This window comes from Mastigoproctus giganteus, chromosome 1 (assembly GCF_048544385.1).
Source record: "Mastigoproctus giganteus isolate SK-2022 chromosome 1, ASM4854438v1, whole genome shotgun sequence".
In the NCBI taxonomy this organism is placed as follows: Eukaryota; Metazoa; Arthropoda; class Arachnida; order Uropygi; family Thelyphonidae; genus Mastigoproctus; species Mastigoproctus giganteus.
The window spans coordinates 89,168,533-89,192,572 of NC_143575.1; the positions used below are offsets into that span (position 1 = coordinate 89,168,533).

Genomic DNA, 24,040 nt, shown 5'->3' on the forward strand with positions numbered 1-24,040 from the left:
TTTATTCAAGAAAAAAACTTAGTTGAATTATATCCCAACATAACCATTTCTCTTCGGATATCATTAACATTGGGAATTACGGTTGCGTCTGGAGAGGGGAGTTAAGACTCAAAATTATTAAAACATATTCACGAGCAACAACTGGCCAAGAAACAATTAATGGATTGGCGTTAACAGAACAAGATGTACTAAAAGATATAAAAACATCAGATGTTATAGACAAATTTATATGAAGTAAATATCTAAGGTAATGATGTGAAAATTTTTAAGTTTATAGGAATAATGTACCAGTCTTTAAAGTTTAAATAAATAATTATGATTTGAATAATTTTTGGGTGTTTCCTTTATTTTTCAATTTTACGAATTCCATCTTTAATTTTTGTGAGGGGACCCTAGATGAATACAGGTAGTTCTCGGACTTTACGAGTTAATTCATTCCTAGCGCGCGTTCGTAAAGTGGGAATTTATTTCCCATAGACATAAGGTTAAAATTAGGGGTTACATTCTCAACAATGAAATTAGTTAGCTGATTAATTTATGTTTAAACAATGATTGATTTATCAAAAGAAATGAAAACAGAGCCTGTAAAATCAAGCAAATTATAATAATAGAGAAATTATTTACGACTTACAAATGTTAAAGAATGTTTATTCTTCACCATCATCATCGACTAAATGCACATTCGTTGATTACTCATTATTGGCTTGGCACTCGTTGGTTTGCTGCACAAGGAGTCGTCGTCTTCAGAAATGTTTCAAGAGGCGTTTGTTTCCAACATAATCTTCTCTTTTAATTATAAATTTCACGATTGCATGCATAAGCATTTTTTTAACAGCACACACAAATTGCAACTAACATGATTCACATGGAGTAACGAGTTTATGAAGCTTTTAAAAAAAAGGAATGAAGAGAAGATTCTGAAAATTTATTCATATTTTTTATACGATCGAATATTTCAGTAAAGGGGAAACACATTTCACCATGATAACGTAAAAAACCACACAATTCCAGCTATCGGTATTTTCGCAAATGCAAGAACATGGAGTTTACTACCCGTTTATAACTGCTTGCAGGAACAGAAAAGCCCAATAAACCAGAAAGTGCAAATTGTTTTTATTGTTTCATGGTCGGAACCTCCAGAAATGTGCTTTAGGAAAATATCACAAAGGCGGTTAAAACAGATTCTTATAACAGAACGTATAATAACGATGAAAGTAGTGTTTTAATGATTTTAATTGGTAACTAATACAATTTAGAAACCACGCTCACGACCTTTTATATGGCCTTAAGGTCACGCTCATGACCTCAAAAATGACATTTTAGAGAGATAAATAGCTTAGTTATACAGCTAAAATTTCAACTTTCGAGATCTTGAAACGAATTACCAAAAAACAATGTGTTATTGGGTTCACATTACGATATTTTAACGATACGATGGTGTCTCTGGAACTGATTAATATCATAAAGAGCGGTACACTGTATTGTATATAGCTACACACATGGTTTGTAATTCGGTATTTATGAATGTTTAACATTCATTTTTTTGCAATTAATGTTCATATTTTCGATTTTGTTTATACTTGATACTTGGGAAAAAAAACTCGTAAACCCGGGAACTCAAAGCAAAAACTCGTAAAGCGAGAACTGCCTGTATTTCCCCCAGGGCCAAAAGAAATCTAGGTACAGCACTGCTTATAATATGGATAATAACACTATAAACAATATAAAACTGGTTTATAATATGAATATTAACTATTAATTTTAATTACAAACATTACTTTTTTAGAACTATAAATACAGGGTGGCACAAAATAAGCTGAACAGTTTTTTTTCTCTGTAACTTTAGAACAAAATGTCTAAACAGTGAACTAGAATGAACTATCTAAACAGTGAATGAAAGCTTTATTCTTGGAAATTTTTTACACATATGTGAAAAATAATATCGGCCAAATGACCACCCCCTTCTTGCTCGCAAACATGTGCTCTTCTCATGGCATTTCTCAGAGTTTCAGGAGATATTGCGGCTATCTCATGTCGGATGTGCTCTTTTAGGGCCTCTATAGTTTGAGGGTTATTGGCATACACTTTATCCTTGAGATAGCCCCAAAAAAAAAGTCTTGGGTGGCCAAATTCTGTGAGTGCGGTGGCCATCTCATATCACCATTTTTTGAAATACAGTAATGCGATTGGGAAAATGCTACCTTAGGAAGTCCACTGTGGCTGGAGTGGTATGAGCCGTAGCGGCATCTTGTTGGAACCACATATTGTGGTCTTCTGGTAGCTGTGCCATCAAAAAATTTAACCATTGTCCTATAGCGCGCTCTCCACTGACCGTCTGAACAACACCATCATCATCATCCTCGAAGAAATAAGGTCCAATGATGCATTCGGCTTTTACGGCACACCAAACCTTTACCTTAGCTGGATGCAGTGGTCTCTGGTGAGTTATTCTTGGATTTGCACTGCCCCAAAATCAATAATTTTGTTTATTAACAAAGCCATTTAACTGAAAATGTGCTTCATCACTCATCATCAAATTTGAAATGAAATTCTCATCATTTTTTGCAAGGTATGGGTGTATGAAGGCATGGGTGTATTTCAGATGTGCTTGCTTGTCTTTGGGAGGAAGGGCTTGGACTAATTGAATCTTGTACAGAAAGTGATGCAAGTCTCTGCAGAGAGCGACAAAAGATCATCAATTGAGCAGAGCATCTTCTGGTCGATGTTTGAGGCTGATCTGAAACACTCTCCCGTACACATGCAATGTTTTCCATTGATTGACCACTACGAAGTCTTCCAGTGTGTCTGGCATCAAAACAGTTCCCCTTTCTTCAAAATTTCGAACCACAGTGTAAATTGTGTTCCTACTTCGTGCCTCGTGAACATTATAAAATTGTCTATATGCTCGTTGCATTAGAACTACTGCCTGATTGTTTTCCAAGAACATTGACTATTTTGGTCTGCTGAGCAATTTTTAATTTTTTGATAAACACAAAAAATTACAAACCTAAAAAGAACTAAAAAAGTTATGATTTTTTAAATGGTCAGCTTATTTTGTGCCACACTGTATTAACATATAAATATTTTATAGACTACATTAAGTTTAAAAATGTAATAAGAAAATTGTCAAAATTTTCTTAACCTTGAAATTCTAATTGATTGTGCAGGGAGATTTTTATGTATGCTAAAAATTTAAAAACCTTATAACATAACTATGAATAATTATGCAATAGAATACTTTCACTGCCTGCTTAGCAATACCATTTTTAATGCAGTAAAGTATTATTCTTATATGCATCATTCATTTGTATCAGAATGCCCTTCTTACAGCATACTGTGAATACATGGGCTAAATTGTGAACGAGCTCTGCTTACATGTCTTCTCTCATTCCTCATCAGCTGCAATGGCATTAAACAGCAGATCTCCCAATGACTTCTGTACCAGACAGTTTATATATATATATATATGCTAATTTTTGCTTTTTGCCATTTTTCAAAAATTTTAGTCTCACTATATTGTTTAATAAGCTAATTCCAATAAAGAGGGATCCCAGATACGGGCTGATGTGTGGTTTTAATACCTGTTCCTAATCAGCCACAAAATGAGGGATGTTGGTAGTTGTCAACAAGCAATGATAAAGTGATATTCCTAATTCCTCTTTGGAGGAATCACAAACATGTTTGTTTCTGATTCCTCCAAAAAAACTTGCACATTAATTAGTTTAAGCAACATAACTGTTTAAACTAATACATCATCACATTACTTTGTTTGCAGTAATTTCATTTCATTGCATTGCAATACAACTGAATGTAATTAATTGCCTGCATGCTAATTAGTTTAAGCAATTGAATTTTGGCTGTTAAATTTAAATTCTCTGCATTTAGCATTCAATAAACTAAGTGTCACAAACATGATGTAGTGCTTCACTGCTTCACAAATAATTTAGCATATTCCATATCAATGCATTTTATACAATTTAGACTCTCATGGGTTGTTCCAAAGTTGTACACATACAATGCTCTTCCCTTAATATAAATTTAAGGTATGAGATGAATGTGTCTTTAAATCAATTATATTTTAATGTGTTCTTGAACAGTTTCAACAGGCTTCTTTTTTTTTTGAATGAGTGCTAAACTGTTAAGTGTTTTAAAATAAACTAAAATCACCTAAAAAAAAAAAAAAAGCAATATATAAACATCGGCAGCATAGCCAAGATCTAAAAATGGCGAGTTGGGTATTCAACATCCACATGGTCAGCAGGATGGAGGCATAATTTTCAGCCAGTTTCAGCAAAGTTGAAATTGATTTATATTACAAGAATCAAATAAAAAACCTAAAATATATCATTACCATCACATAAATGTTAATGATATTTTTAATAAATCCATAATATATTTAAAAATCTAGGTTATGAAAAAACCTAATGCGCCTAAAATACAAGGCATGCATTGAATTTCAGGCACATTATTTTCTTTCCCTTAAATTAATTGAATTTTTCCATTTTTTAGAAAAGTAAACCATTTAACATTTCACTATTTTAATTAATTACCAATTAACTAACTAATAATGTATGAAAAGTGTTCTCACTTTGCTGCATACATCCCTTACAACACAATATTCAAACAACTAACTTCAACTTGTTACTTATTTCCTGCTGAATTTTAATCAAAATTGAATATAACAGACCTTTTGTGGTTTTTGGTTTTATTGGCACATTACCAACTAAGGCTATACCAGGTGATATATAAAAATTTAAACTTTAACTGACCTAATTACTTAGGTCACCTTTTGTGGATCTTCTGCAATGAATAGAATAGGTCGGAATGTTATTATTATTAGCCATATAGTGCAAGGAAGCCTGAGGCTTATGCTGCACAGGCTAAAAAATTTTTGAGTTACCCTGGGGGGAGAGAGAGAGAGAGAGAGAGAGAGAGAGAAGTAGAAAGGAACCACCAAGAAAGAGAAGAATGATGATATCCAGCTCAGGACCCTGGGTGTGCCAAGCCCATACTCACCAGATGTGAACCCCTATGTTTTGGAGGCCTAGCCGATTATGTATTCTTTAGTAATTTGTTACAATATCACACCACGGAAACTAATCTTGCAATTTTCTGCCTAAAATATACAATTTTTTGGATTACTTTCCAACTAAAATATAAATAATTTAATTAAATGTTATTTATTAGGAAATAATTATTACAAGTACTTTCTTTTATGATAGCTATTTTTTTGTATATATTTATAATTTCAGAGTCAAAGTCTTAATCAAAGTCTACAGTTTAAAAAAAAAAAAAGTTCAAAAACTACAGTGGCAGACAAAAAAAACCTGCATCACTTGTGAATTTTGCAAATACAGTAAACCCTCAATTTAACAGATTTTGAATTTAACAGACCAGACAAATAATAATACAGTAATGTACATATTAATCTCGACCATATTTTTTTTAGGTTATACAAAACTTCAGTGTTATTATTAATTAAAAATTAATAATAATTGGCTATTTCCATTATTGCTTTGATAATCACCTACTTTTATTTTTATAATCAAATTCAGGAAATTATAGTCAGGAAATTGTTTTTTATTCTTTCTGAAAATGTGTTCAAATAGCTGTTTTCCCAGATTACAGATAAGAGCAGATGGTCACTTGTGAACTGAACGTGACTCGGTAAACTGAAGGTCTACCGACTCTCATTGTTTCGGTCTCAGTCTACCTCAAGCTGTCGTGCAATCAGATTGTATACAGAGTGTTTCTGTGATTTCTGAATTGTGACTTTATTTATTAAATAATTTTGCAATCCTTACGATTTAAAATGGCATCAGGTGGTAGAGGAGTTAAAAGAAAGCAGGTGAAATTAAATGTGGCACAGAAATTAGAGCTAACTGAGAAATTAGAACAAGGCATCTCAGTAGCGCGTGTTTGTGAAATTTACGGCACAAAAAAAAAAAAAAAAACAGTTTCTGATATCCATAAATCAAAGGGCCAAATTGCAACATTTTTCTTTAAAGTGTTCATAGCTCTAAATGTGGTTCTACAGAGGGGAGTAGAAAATATGTGAAAGCTGCATGAGATAAAAATGTACCCCAAGGTTACATTCGATTCAATGGACTTTCGCATTAGCAGACACTTCTTCTCTCCTATTAGTCCATTAAATCGAGGGTTTACTGTAATGTGTTTTGCACTGCATTGTGGGTTGCAGAAACGTTTGAAATGCATTTGTTAGATGGGATATATATCTCTGTGAATGAAATCAAATAAAAAGACTCCACCTGATATACCTAATTGTCATTAATATCTTCCCAAAGGGTAAAATGCATAATTAATGGTAATATGAGAAATCATGCAAATGGCAATCATGACAACCAAACATACATTTTATTGCATTTACGTGTACAAACTGAATTTTTTTAATAGTACTGCACTGTAAATCAGCAAAATAAGTCCTCAATATTTTGTTGTTTCTCCTTGAGCTGCAATTGCAGCCTTGCAACAATCTGCATAGAGTTAATCAACTTCTGGATATACGGTTGCCCAATTTCGTGGTACCACGCCTTTACAATGCTCTCCTGCAGCTGAATCTTACTAGCTGGCTTATTCTGAGCAACTTTAGATGATATTATGTACCAGAAATCTTCAATAGGGTTAAAATCTGGACTGTTTCCTGGTCAGTCCAACACTGTAATGCCAGCATTTATGAGGTATGACTGCGCCTTAACGGAGAAAAACAAGGGAAAACATTGGTGTAAGTATGTTTTAAGCCTTGTGAGACAAGAGGACAAACTCATCATTAAATCTAAATAGCATAAAACTTACCAATTTTGCTGCGTGGCAAGGTGCTGAGTCCTGTTGAAAAATGCAGTTTTGGATGTCTGTATGGTGATACCTAATAACGGGTTTCAAGCACTCCTCCAAGATAGAAGTGTAGGTTTCTGCATTCACCGTTCTGTTAATAAACTTAATTTGCCCCATCCCTTTGCTTGTTATGCATCCCCAGACCATCTGACCGGTGGGGAAATTTACAGCTGGTGTTATGCAGTCGGGATGGTATGCCTCCAATTTTCTTCTTCTGACATATCGCTTCCCATCCAAGCCATTCAAGTTGAATTTCGATTCATCAGAAAAGATAATGGTGTCCCATTGCTCTTTTGTCCATGAAAAAAGCGTTTTAGCCCAAGCAAGTTGCTTCTTCCTCATTTGTTGGGTCAACAAAGGCTTCTTCTTGGGCCAATAGGCATGCAGACCACATTCTGAAAGCAGTCTTTGGATAGTTCGGGCACTTGTTTCTACACCAGAGGCCATCTCAAAGTCCACTTTTATATCAGGAGCACTAGCATGGAGATTATGAAGGCATAGCTGTTTCAAATAACAATCTTGGGAAGGCGTAGTCACTCTCTTATGGCCTGATCCAGATCTTCTCTTCACATCACCAGTTTCACACTTTAATTTCAGCACCCGTGATACTGTTGACTGGTGGCATCCTATTTTATCGGTGATAGCATGCGTAGAAAGCCCTACCTGGGACAGAACAACATTTACACTTTTATTTTCTTGGTGTCAGCTGAACATGTGGAGCCATACTTGCACTTCCGCAAAACAGGATACTATTGAGCATGTATTCCATACTTCCAGCGCCGTATTTATAGAAATGGCTGATGCAATACCTTGCAATTACTGTCTGATGCAATAGAAACGTTATATGACACAATACCTTTGCTTTGCGACTAACAAAATTACTGTAATCAAACAATACCTTATACGTTTCACTACAATTGTTACTTTTTTTAAGGTGATGCAGTTTTTTGTCTGCCACTGTAGTTTAAAAAATACAGTGGTACATGACACAAGTATTAAAAATTTTGCAAGCCATTACTGTTCAAGTGGATATAGCCTCAGTTTGTACACAGCATTAGGCAAACTAAGTCTGCGACTAAATGCACCATCTCGTATTGCAGGGAAACTGGATCACAACTGCACTTATGCACGCTAAATAAAAAAAAAAAAGTACTATTCCAATAGAGAAGTATACTGCTATTAATTACAATGACATTTCCATAACATGGTATGGTTTAATAAGTTGCATTTAAAAAAATATGTAATATTATACAACAATATCACATTATATAAAGGAAAAAGAATAAAAAATAGAACAGAAATTTTTTCCCTACATTCTTCAACCTGGCGAAAGAACAACAATTAAAAAAAAAAGCAACTCTACACCCTTCCTAAAATGAGACCTCCAGACCTGTACTCAAGGCATGGTGTGACCATTGCCTTATACAAAGGGATAATCACCACCTTTTCTCTACTAGCAAAATTCCTGTATATCATTGACAATACCCATGACCTGCTCATGAAAACTTCATATCTGATTGTACAATTACTTCCAGGTCTTTTTTCGTTTTCTACCACCCTGTGTACCACACAGTTGGCATGTTTCTCTAGGATTACTTCTACCCAACCCATATACAGTACTTTGCATTTGTCAAGGTTAAACTTCAGTTGCCAACTTCTCAGCACATCTGCCCAAATTTTCTAGATCCTGTTGCAGCAGCACACTGCCATTACTGTCATTAACAACCCTGCCAACCTTTGTATCATCTGAAAACGTCAACATTAAGCCTGATATACCTTCATCAATATCATTGATATATATGCAAAACAACAGTGGGCCCAGCACCAAAACCTGGGAGACTCCAATAATAACATTAGTCCACGAAGAGCAGTATCCATTGATTACCATTCTCTGTCTTCTCCCACTCAACCACCCTTTTATCCATTGTTGCACTCTTACCCTTAATACTATATTGCTCCAATTTGTACAGTAGTCTTCCATGCCCAGTGTCAAAAGCTTTCCTGAAATCCAAATATATGATATCAACATTATTTTTTGCATCCAGTTCCTTTGTGACCACATCATATTATGCAATCAAATTTGTCAGACAAGACTTTCCCTTAACAAACATATGCTGTGTCTGAATTATTACTGCAGTCTTGTCTAGATGATCCTGCAATACATCTTTAACCATTGATGTCATTATTTTCCCCAAACAGAAGTTAAACTAACTGATCTGTAATTACTCGTGTCACCCTTAGATATCCCTGTTGGACAGATAACTTGAGTAGTCAAGACCCACTAATTTTCGTAAAGTCGGACAAATGCTAAAAATGGGCGGTTCCATAAGAAACCTGAAATACTTGAAATAGAAAACCACATCATTTCCAAGTACTATTCCCCGTCCCTTAAATTTTACAGAAGATACATAGATGATTGTCTGCTTATAGGCAAACCAGACACCATAAATACCATTTTCCATGAGTTCAATAATGTAGATGATCAGCTACAATTCACAATTGAAAATGAATAAAACAACAGGATCAACTTCTTAAATTTATCATTAACAAGAGATGCCACCAAAATCAATACTAAAATATACCACAAAAAAGTTTTTTGACAGCTATGGCCCCCTCTCTCACAAAAAATCAATCTTAATAGCCCTGTTTGACAATGCTTTCAGGTATTCTTCTACAGAGGATAAATGAAAACAGGAAATCAAAACACTTAAGGACAGATTTTCCAACCATGGTCACCCAAAATGGCTCATAAATGGCACCTTAAATACAGCCGAAAAAAAAACAGTAAAGAAAAACCAAAACGAGAAGTGCTAAAAAAACAATGGATAGGGCTCCCGTATATCAAAATGTACCAACAACCAGGCCTCCGTAGCTGAGTGGGCAGGAGCAGGAGTGCAGTAGCACACGCTCTTGGAGTAGACTGGGGTTCAAGCCCCTGACTGCTGAATACGGTCGATCTGCCAACCCGCACTGGACCAGCGTGGCAGATTATGGTCCATTTCCCTCAGCATGAATTGTTGAGGAGGCTTCCATCCTGCAGTGGGTTGATAATGGCTGCACTTTACTTTTTACTTTTTTTTACCAACAACCGGTGGAAAAAATCTTCCAAGATTCTGGAGTAAACCTAGCCTTTGGCAGCTCCAAGAAACTAAGGACATACCTAAAAAGCTCGGCTAACAACAAAAAAAAAAAAATAGATTTCAAACAACAAACAAATGTGGTTTATGCAATTCCTTGCACACCAGATTGCGATTGCATATACATAGACAGCACGAGAACATCACTACATACAAGAATCCAAAAACATAAAAGAAGTTTAAAGTAGGGGCAAATAACAAAGAAAAAATAGACCAAACAGAAAAAAATAATAGTTCCAAATTGGTAGCTCACCGCTTAGACACAGAACATTACCCTTCCTTTTAAAACACGATAATAACTGACAAACAAGGCACAAAATTTGTTAGAAACCAGTGAGATACTAGCAATGAGATCAACATACAAACATACATAGACCAATAATAATCTCTGAAGAATGGGACCTAAAACAAATCTATAAGTTCAACTGTAACAACAGAACATACCCCCCCCCACCCCAATCCAGGACTTCTACTAATGGGGACAGGTAGTCATGCACCCGGATTTCGAGTGAAACCTTTTTTTCCCTTTCCTCCTTTCTCCCCCCCCCCTTTTTTTCCCCACAAAAACCTGTAAGCTGTCCTATATCTACAATTTCCAAATTCCTAAACTATAAGTGTAATAACAGTGGGTCGGGAAAATTTTTATTCTATCCTACTTCTCCTCCTTTCAACTACTCAACACCCCCACCCACACCACACTTTTGAAATATGTCAATGGAATGTGCCTGGGCTATAATAGACTGCCTACGACACGTATTCACCTTCCTTTGAAGATGGTATTAACCAAAAGCCCCCATCAGGCTTCAGGACATCATCTCCCTTTATACTTATAATTACTCCCCATGCAAGGATTTAGGACAAAAGCTTGCTTTTTCCCTCCAACCCCCTACTAGATATATGCTATTTCAACACCTTTCGATTTACATCTCAACCGGATGCAGCCATTCCTGAAGAAAATCCCAGGTAAGAGAATTCTTCTGCCTTAAAATATAACTTTTCTAAAATTTAATATTTCAAAAATAGCCTATACTATCCTTTTTGGAAAAAATCCGCAAAGTTTATTTAAATCCATAATGAGAATGCAGATCCACTACAAGGAAAAATTACAATAAATTATTAGCATTTGTCCGACATTACGAAAATTAGCGGTCTCAACTACTCAAGTTGTCTATCCAACTGTCTAATAAAGTTTCGAGACTTTAAGACCTGCATAATTTTTTTGCAATATGCCTTAGATATTTTTGCAATATGCCTTTGTGAATTTGGGATACATTTGCACATCTCCAGTCCGTGGGGACTTCTCTGAGTTCAAGGATGCTCTCATAATTATGGCTAAGGGTTTGCTTACTTTGCCACCTCTTTTAATATAACTAGATAGATCCCATCCACCCCAAGTGCCTTTCCTATGTGTAACTTCAACAATTTCTTCTCCACTTTGCTCTAAGTTATTACAAAATCATTAAGCACTGTAACAGTTTGATAAACTTCCAGCATTTTCCTCCCTTAATAACTCCTCGTGTGAATGTAGATGTAAAATACTCATTCAGATTATCAGCTATCTAAGCAGGATCATCAACAGTCGAACCTTCGATATCAAGTGGACCAATTTAATTCATTCCCTTCCTTCTAGAGTTTATATATAAGTAAAGAAGTCCCTGCTGTTTTTCTTAGCATCCTTTGCCAAAGATTTCTCATAATCCACCTTCACTTGCCTAATGTCCTTTGTGACTTGATTACTGACAAGCTTATATCTGCCATAGGCTTCTGTGTCAACTGATAATTTATATGCATCCTATGCATTTTTCTTCTCTGCCGCAAGTCTCATTAGTTCATCTGACATCCACTTATGCCTAAACCTTATATAGGGTGATTCACTACCAGTGCAACAAACTTGCAGGAGGTGTAGGGGCCACAAAGACGAATCGGAATCACATAGCATTGCAGGGTCCGAAATGCCTTCGTCATACGGTAGAGGACATTGAACGGGAGGTCACGTGAACAGCGATCCCGCTGGAAGTCAGCATTTGCAAACCGGTTCCCGAGGCAGTAGGATGGACGAGTATTCAAACGTTGAACTGGCCGACATGCACCTCGCGTATGGAGCTGCGGACTGTAATGGGCACACTGCTCTGCGCTTATACCAGGAACGTTTCTCGCACAGGCATGCTCCTCATTATACGATTTTCGCACAGGTTACGTGAGACTGATTGTTTCACGAGAGGTAACATGAATCGAGAGCGAATGACGAGGACGCCAGAGAATGAGGAAAATGTCCTACGTCTTACAGAAGGCAATCCAAGTACGAGTACGCGAGCGATAGGCCAACGATTGGGTATTTCCCAATCCACTATATGGAGGATACTGTCAACAAACCAAATGAGTTCATACCATCTGCAATGCATCCAATCATTGGAGCATGCGGATTATCCACTCCGGAGGACTTTTGCTACTTGGTTTCTTCAACAGGAATGGTTTGCAAATGCTGACTTCCAGCGGGATCGCTGTTCAGGCGACCTCTCGTTCAACGTCCTCTACCGCATGACGAAGGCATTTCAGACCCTGCAATGCTACGTGATTCCGATTCGTCTTTGTGCCCCCTACACCTCCTGCAAGTTTGTCGCACTGGTAGTGAATCACCCTATATAATATTTCTTAATCGATATGAAAAGCCTAGTAGCTTCCATGATTAGTTCCTTGAATGCTTTCCACTTAGAATTTGCTATTGGTAACATAATCAGTTGGCCCACTGTACAGAATTTAAAAACTGTATGAGACCACTGCAGTCACCTTTACGGAAGCAAAAACCCTTCCCTTTACCCCAGATGGTAATTATATCTTCAAGTAAATCACACTTCAGTACACTGTGATCACTGCCCTACCTAGTGGTTACTTTATCTGCAAATTCTTAATGCATGAATAATCACTGCTGATAACCAAATCAAGAGTATTACATACTGTGGTTGCCACTCAAACATGCTGCTATAGAAACAATCATCCAATAAATCCACAAGTCTTGCTAGTGTGCGAGTGACCAATCCACACGTTCCAGTCAATATATGGGAAGTTAAAATCCCCCATTATAACACAATCTGAATTACTGGCCCATTCTACACCAATGAGCCAAAACATTGAGTCGTTATGCAAATTGAAGCAACTGCAAGTGAACTACAGCACGTGTGTGTGGGTCGAGACATGGTATAAAAAACACCTGAAACTCAGCTCGTTAATCAGTGTTACTCTTCTTCTTCAGATAGGAAAGGCAGCAGACTTAAGCGAGTTTGACAAAGGCCAAATTATAATGGCCAGACGACTGGGTCAGAGCATATCCGAAACAGCACGGCTGGTGGGGTGCTCACGGTCAGCCGTGGTTAGTACCTACCGAAAGTGGTCCAAGGAGGGAAAACCCACAAACCGCCATCAAGGTGTTGGACGACCATGGCTCATCGATGCTCGAGGTGAACGAAGGCACTCCCAGTTGGTACGCAGCAACAGAAGGGCGACTGTGGTGCAACTCGCCAGTAATTGGAATGCTGGTGATGAGAGTAATGTGTCACAACACAGTATACTGAACCCTGCTGAAAATGGGGCTGCATAGCCGCAGGCCACTCTGAGTGCCCATGGTAACCACGGTTCACCGGCGACAGCGCCTACAATGGGAAAGCGAGCATTGAAACTGGACCTTGAGTGATTGGAAGAAGGTCGTCTCATCTGATGAATCACATTTCCTGTTATACCAAGTGGATGGCTGGGTACATGTGTTCATTTACCTGAGGAAGTGATGCCGCCTGGATTCACCATGGGATGAAAACAAGGCAGTGGCGGCAGTGTCATGCTTTGGGCGATGTTCTGTGGGATACCCTGGGTTCAGTCATCCCTGTGCCAGGCAATCTGACGTCTACCACCTACCTAAACATCATTGCTGACCAGGTACACCCTTTCATGGCAATGGTCTTCCCCTCTAGCAGTGCCATCTGTCAGCAGGATAATGCGCCATGCCACACCACCCAGATTGTTCGAGACTGGCTCGTGGAACATGAGGAAGACTTCCAGGTATTGCCCTGGCCTCCAAATTCCTCAGACATGAGACATCAATCCCATCGAGTATCTGTGGTTTGTGTTGGAACAGCAACTCCGATCTGCGGTGTCTCAGCCACGGACCTTACAGGAGTTAAAGGATCTGCTGGTTACGTGTTAGAACTGGATACCATAAGACATATTTAGAATCTTGTAGCGTCCATGCCTCGCTGGGTACGAGCTGTTTTGGCTGCACGTGGAGGACCAACATCATATTAGGTAGTTGGTCATAATGCTTTGGCTCATCAGTGTATTTCTCTGTACAATTGTTCATTGTACTCATTAGAGTCATTACGCCTATAACACACTCCTACTCCCATTTTTGCTTTACCAGTGCTTATGTCACACCTAACTGACTCAACATTGCAAATCCATCTATGTCAACTGGATGCACTTCCTTAGATTTTATGTTTTTCTTAATTAACCTCATAATACCTCCTCTCTTCCTATCCAGTCTATCCTTTCTGTACTCCACAAATTCCAATTCTGCATTCCTAATATCTGTGGTTTTCCAACAATATCTGCCTTTGATGTCTTGACCATCACTTCAAATTCATCAAATTTATTTACTATACTTCTAGCATTGGTGTACATGCAAGTATACATGCACCTATTCCTATTCTTAGTTTCCCTAACACAGCCCAGGTATTTATTTGTTTCATGATGACTCCCACCAGTCCCATCACCCCGCCCTGAATAACTGAAATAAGTTAGGATTAGTTAATGTGCACAGTGCACTACATTTCAGAACCATTAACTTTTTTTTCTTCTTAAACTGTTTTTTTTTTTCTTTTTCTGTGATTAATAAGTGAAATGTTAATTACTAAGTTAGTAACTAAGATTAATTACCAACATTATAACTTTGAAGAACACTTAACAAAACTCTATATACATTCTCTAAACTTAGCTGTTCAGTTAATTATAACTGTATACTAGGAGGGCCGTTCAATAAAGAATGATAATTTTTCCCCCCCTCCACAACATACCATTCTTAATTATCCATATTTTGATGGTCCTTTTCAAAGTAAACCTATTTCATGAAATGCACTTACTCCAACCTTTCTGTCAGTCTTCAAAAACATGGTGGAAGCCATTTTTGACATTAATTTGAGAATTGCCCTCGATGTCTTTACAACTTCTTCTGATGACTGGAAACATTTTCCTTGCAGCTCCTTCTTTAAATTTGGAAATAAAAAAATAAATAAAATAAAAAAAAACACAGCGTGCTAGGTCAGGTCATAGGGCAGATGAGGAACTCATTTGACATTAATGCTGGCTAAGTACTGAATGACAGTATAAGCTATGTGGCTCATACTGACATGATGCAGCATCCACCCACCTGCATGCATGCATGCAGTTGTGGAAGTCTGCAATGAATGTGATCCTACAAAGTGTGTAGTACAATTCTGTAGTTAAAGTCCCACAATAGTTGTATGATGTACAACATACTGGTAAACCATTTCTTGAATGTCAAAAAAAAAAAAAAGATGACCATAACTTTACCTGCAGAAACCACAACCTTTGCTTTTTTCAGTGTTGCCAATGACAGACTTCCAAACAGAGCTTTGTTGCTTACTTTCTGGGTCAAAATGAAGCCATGTCTCATCTGCCATGATCACCTTGTGCAGAACCTCATCAACTTCAGTAACCATCCCTTGGAGCTCCTGAAAACCTCTATGCACACTTGCTATTGCTCAGATGTGAGTAGCCTTGGAACCCAGCATGCAAAAATGTGTCCTATGTAAATAGTCATGCAGAATACCGTGTGTGCTTCCTACTGATAGGCTTAACATCTCTGCCAGTACTTACTGGCAGAGATGCTAAGACTAGTATATGATAATCTTCTCATTATTACAGAAGCAATGTTTGTTGTTTCTGAGGTGATAACAGTGATTGGAGCTCCAGGATCAATTTTTGTGATTCATTCGTCTTTAAACATTCTAAACATTTTAAACATGCAAAAATGTGTCCTATGTAAATAGTCATGCAGAATACCGTGTGTGCTTCCTACTGATAGGCTTAACATCTCTGCCAGTACTTACTGGCAGAGATGCTAAGACTAGTATATGATAATCTTCTCATTATTACAGAAGCAATGTTTGTTGTTTCTGAGGTGATAACAGTGATTGGAGCTCCAGGATCAATTTTCGTGATTCATTCGTCTTTAAACATTCTAAACCATTGCCACCCAAATTGTGGTCTGTGGACCAGAGCCAGTCTGCAAACTGTTTTTTACTAGTCTGCGACAAGATAAGTAAGTACAGAAATTGAGAGTAAGCATTTAGAAACTTATATAGCAATTTGACATTGCCATGACATACAAGCACGTGATCAGTGGACCGGTCTCGTTATACGGGGGTATAGACCACTTTGGGTGTTGTCGAACTCAGTGGTAAGTCACATTGGCACGAGCTGCATACAAATCATGTGCAGTAGGACCATGTTACAACATGTGATATTTTAAGATTAGTTTGTCAACTGTAATCCAAATGTATAAAAATCTGAGAAAATGTAAGCATTTCTTATTTTATAGCTTGTTATTTCTACAATCATTTTAATTTTTAATCAAATCTGTTTTGTAATTTATATCTTAACATTATTAGCTAAATTAGAGAAGTAAAACTTGTATTATTTATTTTTAACCCTAATTTACAGATGACAAAACAAGGTTCACTGGACTTTTTTTGTCAAGAAAAGACATGCTTTTTCTGAAAGCGACAGTAGTAGTAAAACAAAATATGGAAGTGATTCCAAAGAAATGAAGACCAAAAGAGTTCATACAAGTTTTACATGGAAGTAGGATCCCTCATATATTGAATTCGGTTTTGCAGCCATAATTGATGGTGAAGTGCTAAAACCACAGTGTGTTATTTACAGGCTTCTTATAAAGTAGCACTTCAGGTTGCTAAGACTAAAAAACCATATACAATTCCCAAGACATTAGTGAAAGACTGAATCAAAGATGTTTTCTTGGAAATGTTGGGTGATTCTGTGGCAAAGAAGGTAGCTCGACACCATAGCTCAATGTATTCAGGAACTGGCTAATGATATGGAAGACCAATTCATAAAACAAATAAAGCTAACAGAGTATTTTTCATTGTGACTTGACAAATAAACAGATATTGCTAACACTACTATTCTTTTAGTATATACGAGATTTGAACATGATGGTGATATGAAGGAAGAATTCTTTTTTTCAGCTTCAATGCCGACAAACACACTGTATAAAACCATGAAGGATTACATTGTCAACCAATGTGGCTTGGAGTTTAAGTTTTGTATAGGAGTATGTTTTGATGGTGCAGGTGCAATGATAGGAAAACATTCTGGAGTAGTTACCCAGATTAAGGAGCTTGCGCCACAATGTAAATCAACGAACTGCTTCCTTCATCGAGAAAGCCTTGCTATGAAAAATATGTCAGCCAAACTAAACAGTGTGCTTAGTGATGTAGTAAAAATTTTGAATTACATAAAGACTAATGCGTTAAATTCGAGCTTATTCTCTTTATTATGTGATAATATGGAAGCTGATCATAAACAAATGTTATTGCATGCTGAGGTACGATGGTTATCAAAGGGAAAAGTTCCACTGAGAATGTCTGAACTACGGAACAAACTCGTAGTATAGTTTGGTCCCAACTTTTTAAAGGTGTGAATTGGACAGCCAGACTTGCTTATTTCTCTGATATCTTTGGTATTTTTAATTATCTTAATACTTCCATGCAAGGAAAGGATACAACATGTTTTTCAATGGCAGATAAAATTGAAGGGCAAAAGTGAAAGTTAGAAGCTTGGAAGAACAGAGTTTCTACAGATTTTTATGACATGTTCCATAATTTACCAACAATTATCAATGAAGTAGGTGATGATCTTGATATTACACATCTGTGAAAAGTTATTACCAAACATCTTATGAACATGACAGAACATTTTGAATTTTATTTTCCATCAAAAGAAGATCCATGCAAAGCAAATTCATGGATCTGGAATCCATTTCTTTCATTGAAATATAATTTAAATTTAACAATAACTTTACAGGATAAATTGTTGGAAGTTACTGATGAGAATTTTGAAAATACAGCATCACTTGTCTCATTTTGGATAAAAGTTATAAGTGAACATGCCTGAGCTTGCTGAAACTGCTTTAAAATCTCTTCTTCCATTCCTGTCAACATACCTCTGTGAGACTGGTTTCTCTACTATGAGTGTTATTAAAACAAAACATAGAAACAGTTTTGATATACATTATCCTTTGCAAGTAGCACTGTTGTCAATCCAACCTAGATTATGTAAGTTAACAAGAAAGAAGCAAGCTCATTTGTCACATTAAAAACTTTAAATATTGATATACATGGTGTTTGTTCAAAGCGTGTGTATAGGCATTTAATATCAGAAATCACTATTTCACTCATAACTTTTTGTTTAGTTATGATTGCAGAACAACAAAAGGTTACGAGTGTAATGCCGATTCTCTATATTAATCACACTTTCAATGAACAACATATACAGTTTCTGCAATTCTTTTTTTTTCCGAAATCAGAACAGACATAACATGTCTGTTCTGATTATATTTATTGAAATGTAATTTTATGTCTGTTAAATCTAATAATCAAAAATTTTGGGCTTGTATTTTGTATGACTTCCCCCCCCCATTTCATTTTTATTGTATTTTACAAAAGTATCAATCTGCAATACTTACGATTGGAAATAAAAGAAACTGGTCCTTCACCAAAGATAGTTTGAAAAGCACTATTCTAAAAAACCATCTGAGAGCTGTGCCATACACTTACGTATTTGAACAGCATGCTGACTTTGTGAGCAATCTCAAAAACAGTCATTTGCCTATCATTTGTACAAGTTCCTTCACTTTCTTGAAATTTGTCATTTTGTGAAGTCAAAGGGTTCATCGTCACTGCAAGGTTCATCTTCCAGTGTTTCCTGTCCATTTTTAAATTAATTAAACCACTATAAAACTGCTGTTTTCTTCAAAGCATCATTTCAAAGCAAATTTTGTGTAATGCTTGCAGTGTCTCCGTAGCACTTTTCCCAAGTTTACAGAAGTTAGCATGCTGTTCAAACTGCGACATTCAAAATCAATCAGCTGTGCCACACATGTGAAGTGTGCCAAGCCAGTTCCTACTTGGCATACATGCGCACCAAGGACAACATCAACATCCCAAGAAATATTACAACCATAATGTAAACCATTTAAGTATACTAGCATGCGATCTGGTAACTTTCTGAATGTACTACATTAAAAAAGTTCTAAAAGTGAGATTAATACATAATCACATTTTCTATTGAATATTGAACAGAAAATAGATAATCCAATGATTTGAAATAAAAAAGCTACCTAATTGTCCTAAGTCTACTTCAAAACTGAAATCAACTGAATATTGAAAACACTTTAATCCCTAATTAACACTGCTGAAATTTCTGGGATTTAGTATTGCAAAGCTTGCTCCACCTAAAATATTTAAAATCCAGGAAATCCAAGTTAATCCACTAATAATGAATTTTTTTAATCAATTTTTTTAATCAATTTAGAATTCTTTTTCTTAAGGGAGAGGGAAGAGACACAGGCATTATCTTCTGAACTAACTAAACATTAAATCCATTACTTTTACAAGATTTTTATAATTTATTATTAAATTAAGTTACCAAAAATAATAACTAGTAACTTAAATTAAAATTTTGTAACTCATTATTATTTGTGTTCGAATATTTGTATTACTCATTTACTAACTTTATAAACTTCAAAATATGCAAATGATTATGAATACATACACATACAGAAAATATACTCACTGAATTTATGAGTATAATTTCTCACTTATTATAGAAATCCTTCTGGAAAGTTAGGACATTCATTAAGAAAAGGAATGGTGGCTTTCAGAATTCAGTGATTTATAAGTTAATATATCAGAATTATTTCTTACATCAGAATTATTTTCATTATAAATTTAATAGTTCTCAGATTATATTGATGCTTATGAAATAACATATTGTTTTTATCCACTACCCCAATTTTATTTTTATAAGCAATATACTTGCTTTTTTGTTCCTAAAAAAGTATTGTCTAAGGCAATGCAATGTATATGCCTTATACACAAAATGTATAAGGCAATGATCAGGCCACACCTTGAGTACTGTATACAGGTCTGGAGGCCTCATTTTAGGAAGGATGTAGAGCTGCTGGAACGAGTACAGAGAAGGGCAACAAGATTAGTGAATGGAACAAAGGGTTGCTCTTATGAAGAAAGGCTTAGATTTTGAAAATTACAATGTCTGGAGACTAGGCACCTGCGAGATGATCTGATTGAAGTGTATAAGGCATCGAATAGTTTGAGCATGCTCAATGCTGATGGGATTCTTCCTCTTGCCCAGATTAATCGACCAAGGGGACATAAATTCAAATTGAGGAAAGACAGTTATAGAATAGATGTGCGGAAGTTTGCCTTTATCCGATGGGTGGTTGATTGCAGGAACAAACGTCCATTTGTTGTTGTAGAAGTAGACATCTTAAATAAATTCAAGGCAGAACGAGACAAACATTTGGAGTGAATGGATGGGTGAAGTGGGAAGGGGGAGATTTTGGCTGATGCTGTATAAGCTTGCTTTCTTGCATCATATGCCTCTGCTAATGCTATTCTTTCTTTAATCTAGTGGTGATGGTAACTAAAATGTGTCAGAAACTGCGGTAGGTCACCTAACAGGTGGCCAACTTTTGTTTTTATTTCTGCAGAGGAATGGACAGGTGAAATAAGAAATGTTAGCTTCTGTTTTCTAACGTATAAGTTTGCTTTCTTGCATCATTTGCCACTACTACTAATATAAAATGAAGATAGAAAAAAGATATACATACCAGTACTTAGTGATTAATTTTGAATTCAAATTAAAATAAAACTGTATGTATATATTTATAAAATATCTTACCTGTGTGCAATAATAATAGTTGTTCTATTATGGCAAATCTGAGCTAAAGATGACTGTATGTTACGCTCTGTCTGAGTGTCTAAGGATGAAGTAGCCTGGGAATTAAAAAGAACATGTAAATTCTCTACTAATTAAAGCTAAAATACAGAATTGAGATATAAGCAAGTACACTTGGTGGTAAAGAAGGGAATAAATTTAAGAGGTACAGCATTTTTAGTAAATTTAAAACACCCTCCTTCTTAGGTGTCACATTTTGTTCCAATATCATAACCTTTCATCTAGTGAACTGTAATCATATAGAGTCACTTCCACTATCAAATCTTTTAGAATATTTAACCTCAACACAAGCAAGAGCTTACTTTTATTTGAGCTGAATTTTTTTTCTTTAAATGCCAAAAACAGAAAATTGTCTTCTTATCACAAGTTGGCAGGGATTTTAACAATAGTAATGACAGTATGCTGCTGCAACAGGATCTCTAAAAGTTGGGCTGATGGGCTGAGTTGTGGCAACTGAAGTTTAACTTTGACAAATGCAAAGTACTGCATATGGGTAGCAGTAACCCAAGAGAAATGTACCAACTGGGTGGTGTTACACTCAGGGTAGTGGAGAATGAAAGAGATCAGGGGGTAATTGTGCAGTCAGATATGAAGATCTCTGAGCAGTGCAGACCCCATGATCTGCTCTGGCAGATCATGGGTCTGCACTGATATACAGTTATGTCAATGATATACAGGAATTTTGCAAGCAGGGGTAAGGAGGTGATTATCCCCTTGTATAAGGCAATGGTCAGGCCACCTTGATAGCTGCCAAACTAGTGTACTTGAGTACTGTGTACAGGTCTGGAAGCCTCATTTTAGGAAGAATGTAGAGTTGCTTGAACAAGTACAGATAAGGGCAACAAGGCTGGTGAGGGGAAAAAGGGAGTGCTCTTATGAAGAAAGGCTTAAGTTCTGAAAATTGCAGCTTCTGGAGACTAGGCACCTGCGAGGCAATCTAATTGAGGTGTATAAGGCCCTGAATGGATTGAGCAGGCTCAATGCTGATGGGATTCTTCCTCTTGCTCAGATTAGAAACCTGAGGGGACATAGATTCAAACTGAGGAAAGACAGTTGTAGAATAGATTGTGGAAATTTGCCTTTAGCCAGCGGGTAGCTGATTGCTGGAACAAACTTCCATCTGTTGTGGAAGTTGATAGCTTAAATAAATTCAAGGGAGAACTAGACAATCATTTGAAACAAATGGATCAGTGAAATGGAAAGGGGATTTTTTTTTTTTTTTTTTTTGGCTGATGATGTATAAGATTGCTTTCTTGCATTACATGCCTCTACTAATGCTAATGCTGCTAAAAGTATCTGGTTAAAAAGAAAACAAAAATGGAACCAACTCCCCCTATATGCGGTTGGGAAATTGAGATATCATGACACCGCCAGTGAGTATCAACTCAACGTCGACAACTGGTTTCAACAACTGCAACATGCAACTACAGTCAAAGAGGAACGGATGTGGTTCTACCAAGCACCAGTGACCGAGAGTGCAGAGGAAACGACTGGATGAAGAAGAGGAACTCAAAGTGAGTGCTGGATACAGGATAGAACTTGGAAACTGATTGACAAATGGAAGCAGCAAAACATCAGTGAGATTAGGCAAAACCACGAGAAGAACAAGCAGAAGCTGCCATCAGGCACCAAGATTTAGACCACAGAGTAAAGAGAAGTTACAAGACGCACACTGGATAGACACTTTAGAGGAGACATTGAGCCAGTCGAACACAGCTACAACATTCGACTTCAATATTGCCACCATCCCAGATGCAATGGATCTGAACACGGGTATGATCACAGCTGCAGAAACAAGCAAAGCAATATGGATGTTGAAGAGCAATAAGGCTGCAGGATTAGACAAAATCTCAGCAGAACTACTGAAACTCACCATAATCGCAGACTCGCCATAATACAAAAGCTAACAAGACTGTTGAATGAGTGCTGGAAAACATAGTATGTTCCTGATGAGTGGAAAAAAGGAGCATCAAAATACCAAAGGAGGGTAATATCACCAATTGTAACAACTGGAGAGTCATCATGCTCCTTTTCATCCCTGGCAAGGTCTTCTGTATTGTCTTACTTTAACAGCTACAAACTGCGGCTGACAAAACCCTATGAGAAGAACAAGCCAGTTTCTGCCACAGGCAATCGTGCAGTGCACAAATCTTCACAATGCACAATATTGTTGAACAGTGTGAAATTCTAATGCCCATTGTCAATTTTATTGATTTCAAAAAGGCATTCAACAGGGTGCATAGAGAGTCGCTGTGGAGTATCATGGGAATATATGGTAAAAAAAGCGCTACATCAGTATTTTCTGGAAAGTACCTGAACTCCAGTTGCTGTGTGAAGACTGACAACAGCATTGGACTGGTGTCAGTCTTCACACTTCGATATCGAAGTGTGAAGACTGACTTCTTCAATATCAACATTGGTGTACAAGGCTGCATTCTTTTGTCCCTTTTGTTCCTTCTGACTGTGGAATTCATCATGTGGAAAGCACTGACTGGGACAAATCTGGGCATCCCATAGAATGTCCAGTCTCACTTCGATGGATCTGAACTTTGCAAACAGGATTGCAATGTTAGCAGAAATGAGAAAATGGCTACATGACCACCAACTTGGAAACAGTGGCTGGTAAAATTGAACTGAGGATAAGCAGTGAAAAAAACAAAGACCACCACACAGGTTGTTATTGTTGTTATTGTTATTTGGTTTTTAGGAGCATCAGCAACTAAGGCCATATTGCTCCGGGAATATGCGGTGGTCATTCCCTGACCTTTCCGCATCCTCCGCATTTGGTGGTGATGGGCTTGAACCCAGGTCTAATCAAGAAGCGTGTGCTACGCACTGCTGCTCCTTCCCACCTGGCTACGGAGGCGCTTCCACCACACAGGTCAGCAATGCTCAAATGCACACATGAATTGTTGTCGGACATCAGCCTGTCAAGGAAGTACACCAATTCACCTACCTTGGAAACGATTGTCTAGCAATGGAGA

The 24,040-nt window shown here is 36.9% G+C and overlaps 1 protein-coding gene across 1 annotated transcript in view; it reads right to left on the reverse strand.

The window, feature by feature from the left end:
• Positions 1 to 24,040, reverse strand: part of Hmt-1 (ABC transporter ATP-binding protein/permease Hmt-1) — a 257,181-nt gene that overhangs the window by 9,737 nt on the left and 223,404 nt on the right. Inside the window, exon 19 of the mRNA XM_090380934.1 lies at positions 21,000 to 21,094. Within this exon, the coding sequence (XP_090237060.1) occupies positions 21,000 to 21,094 (95 nt within the window). The remainder of the gene's footprint in view (positions 1 to 20,999; positions 21,095 to 24,040) is intronic.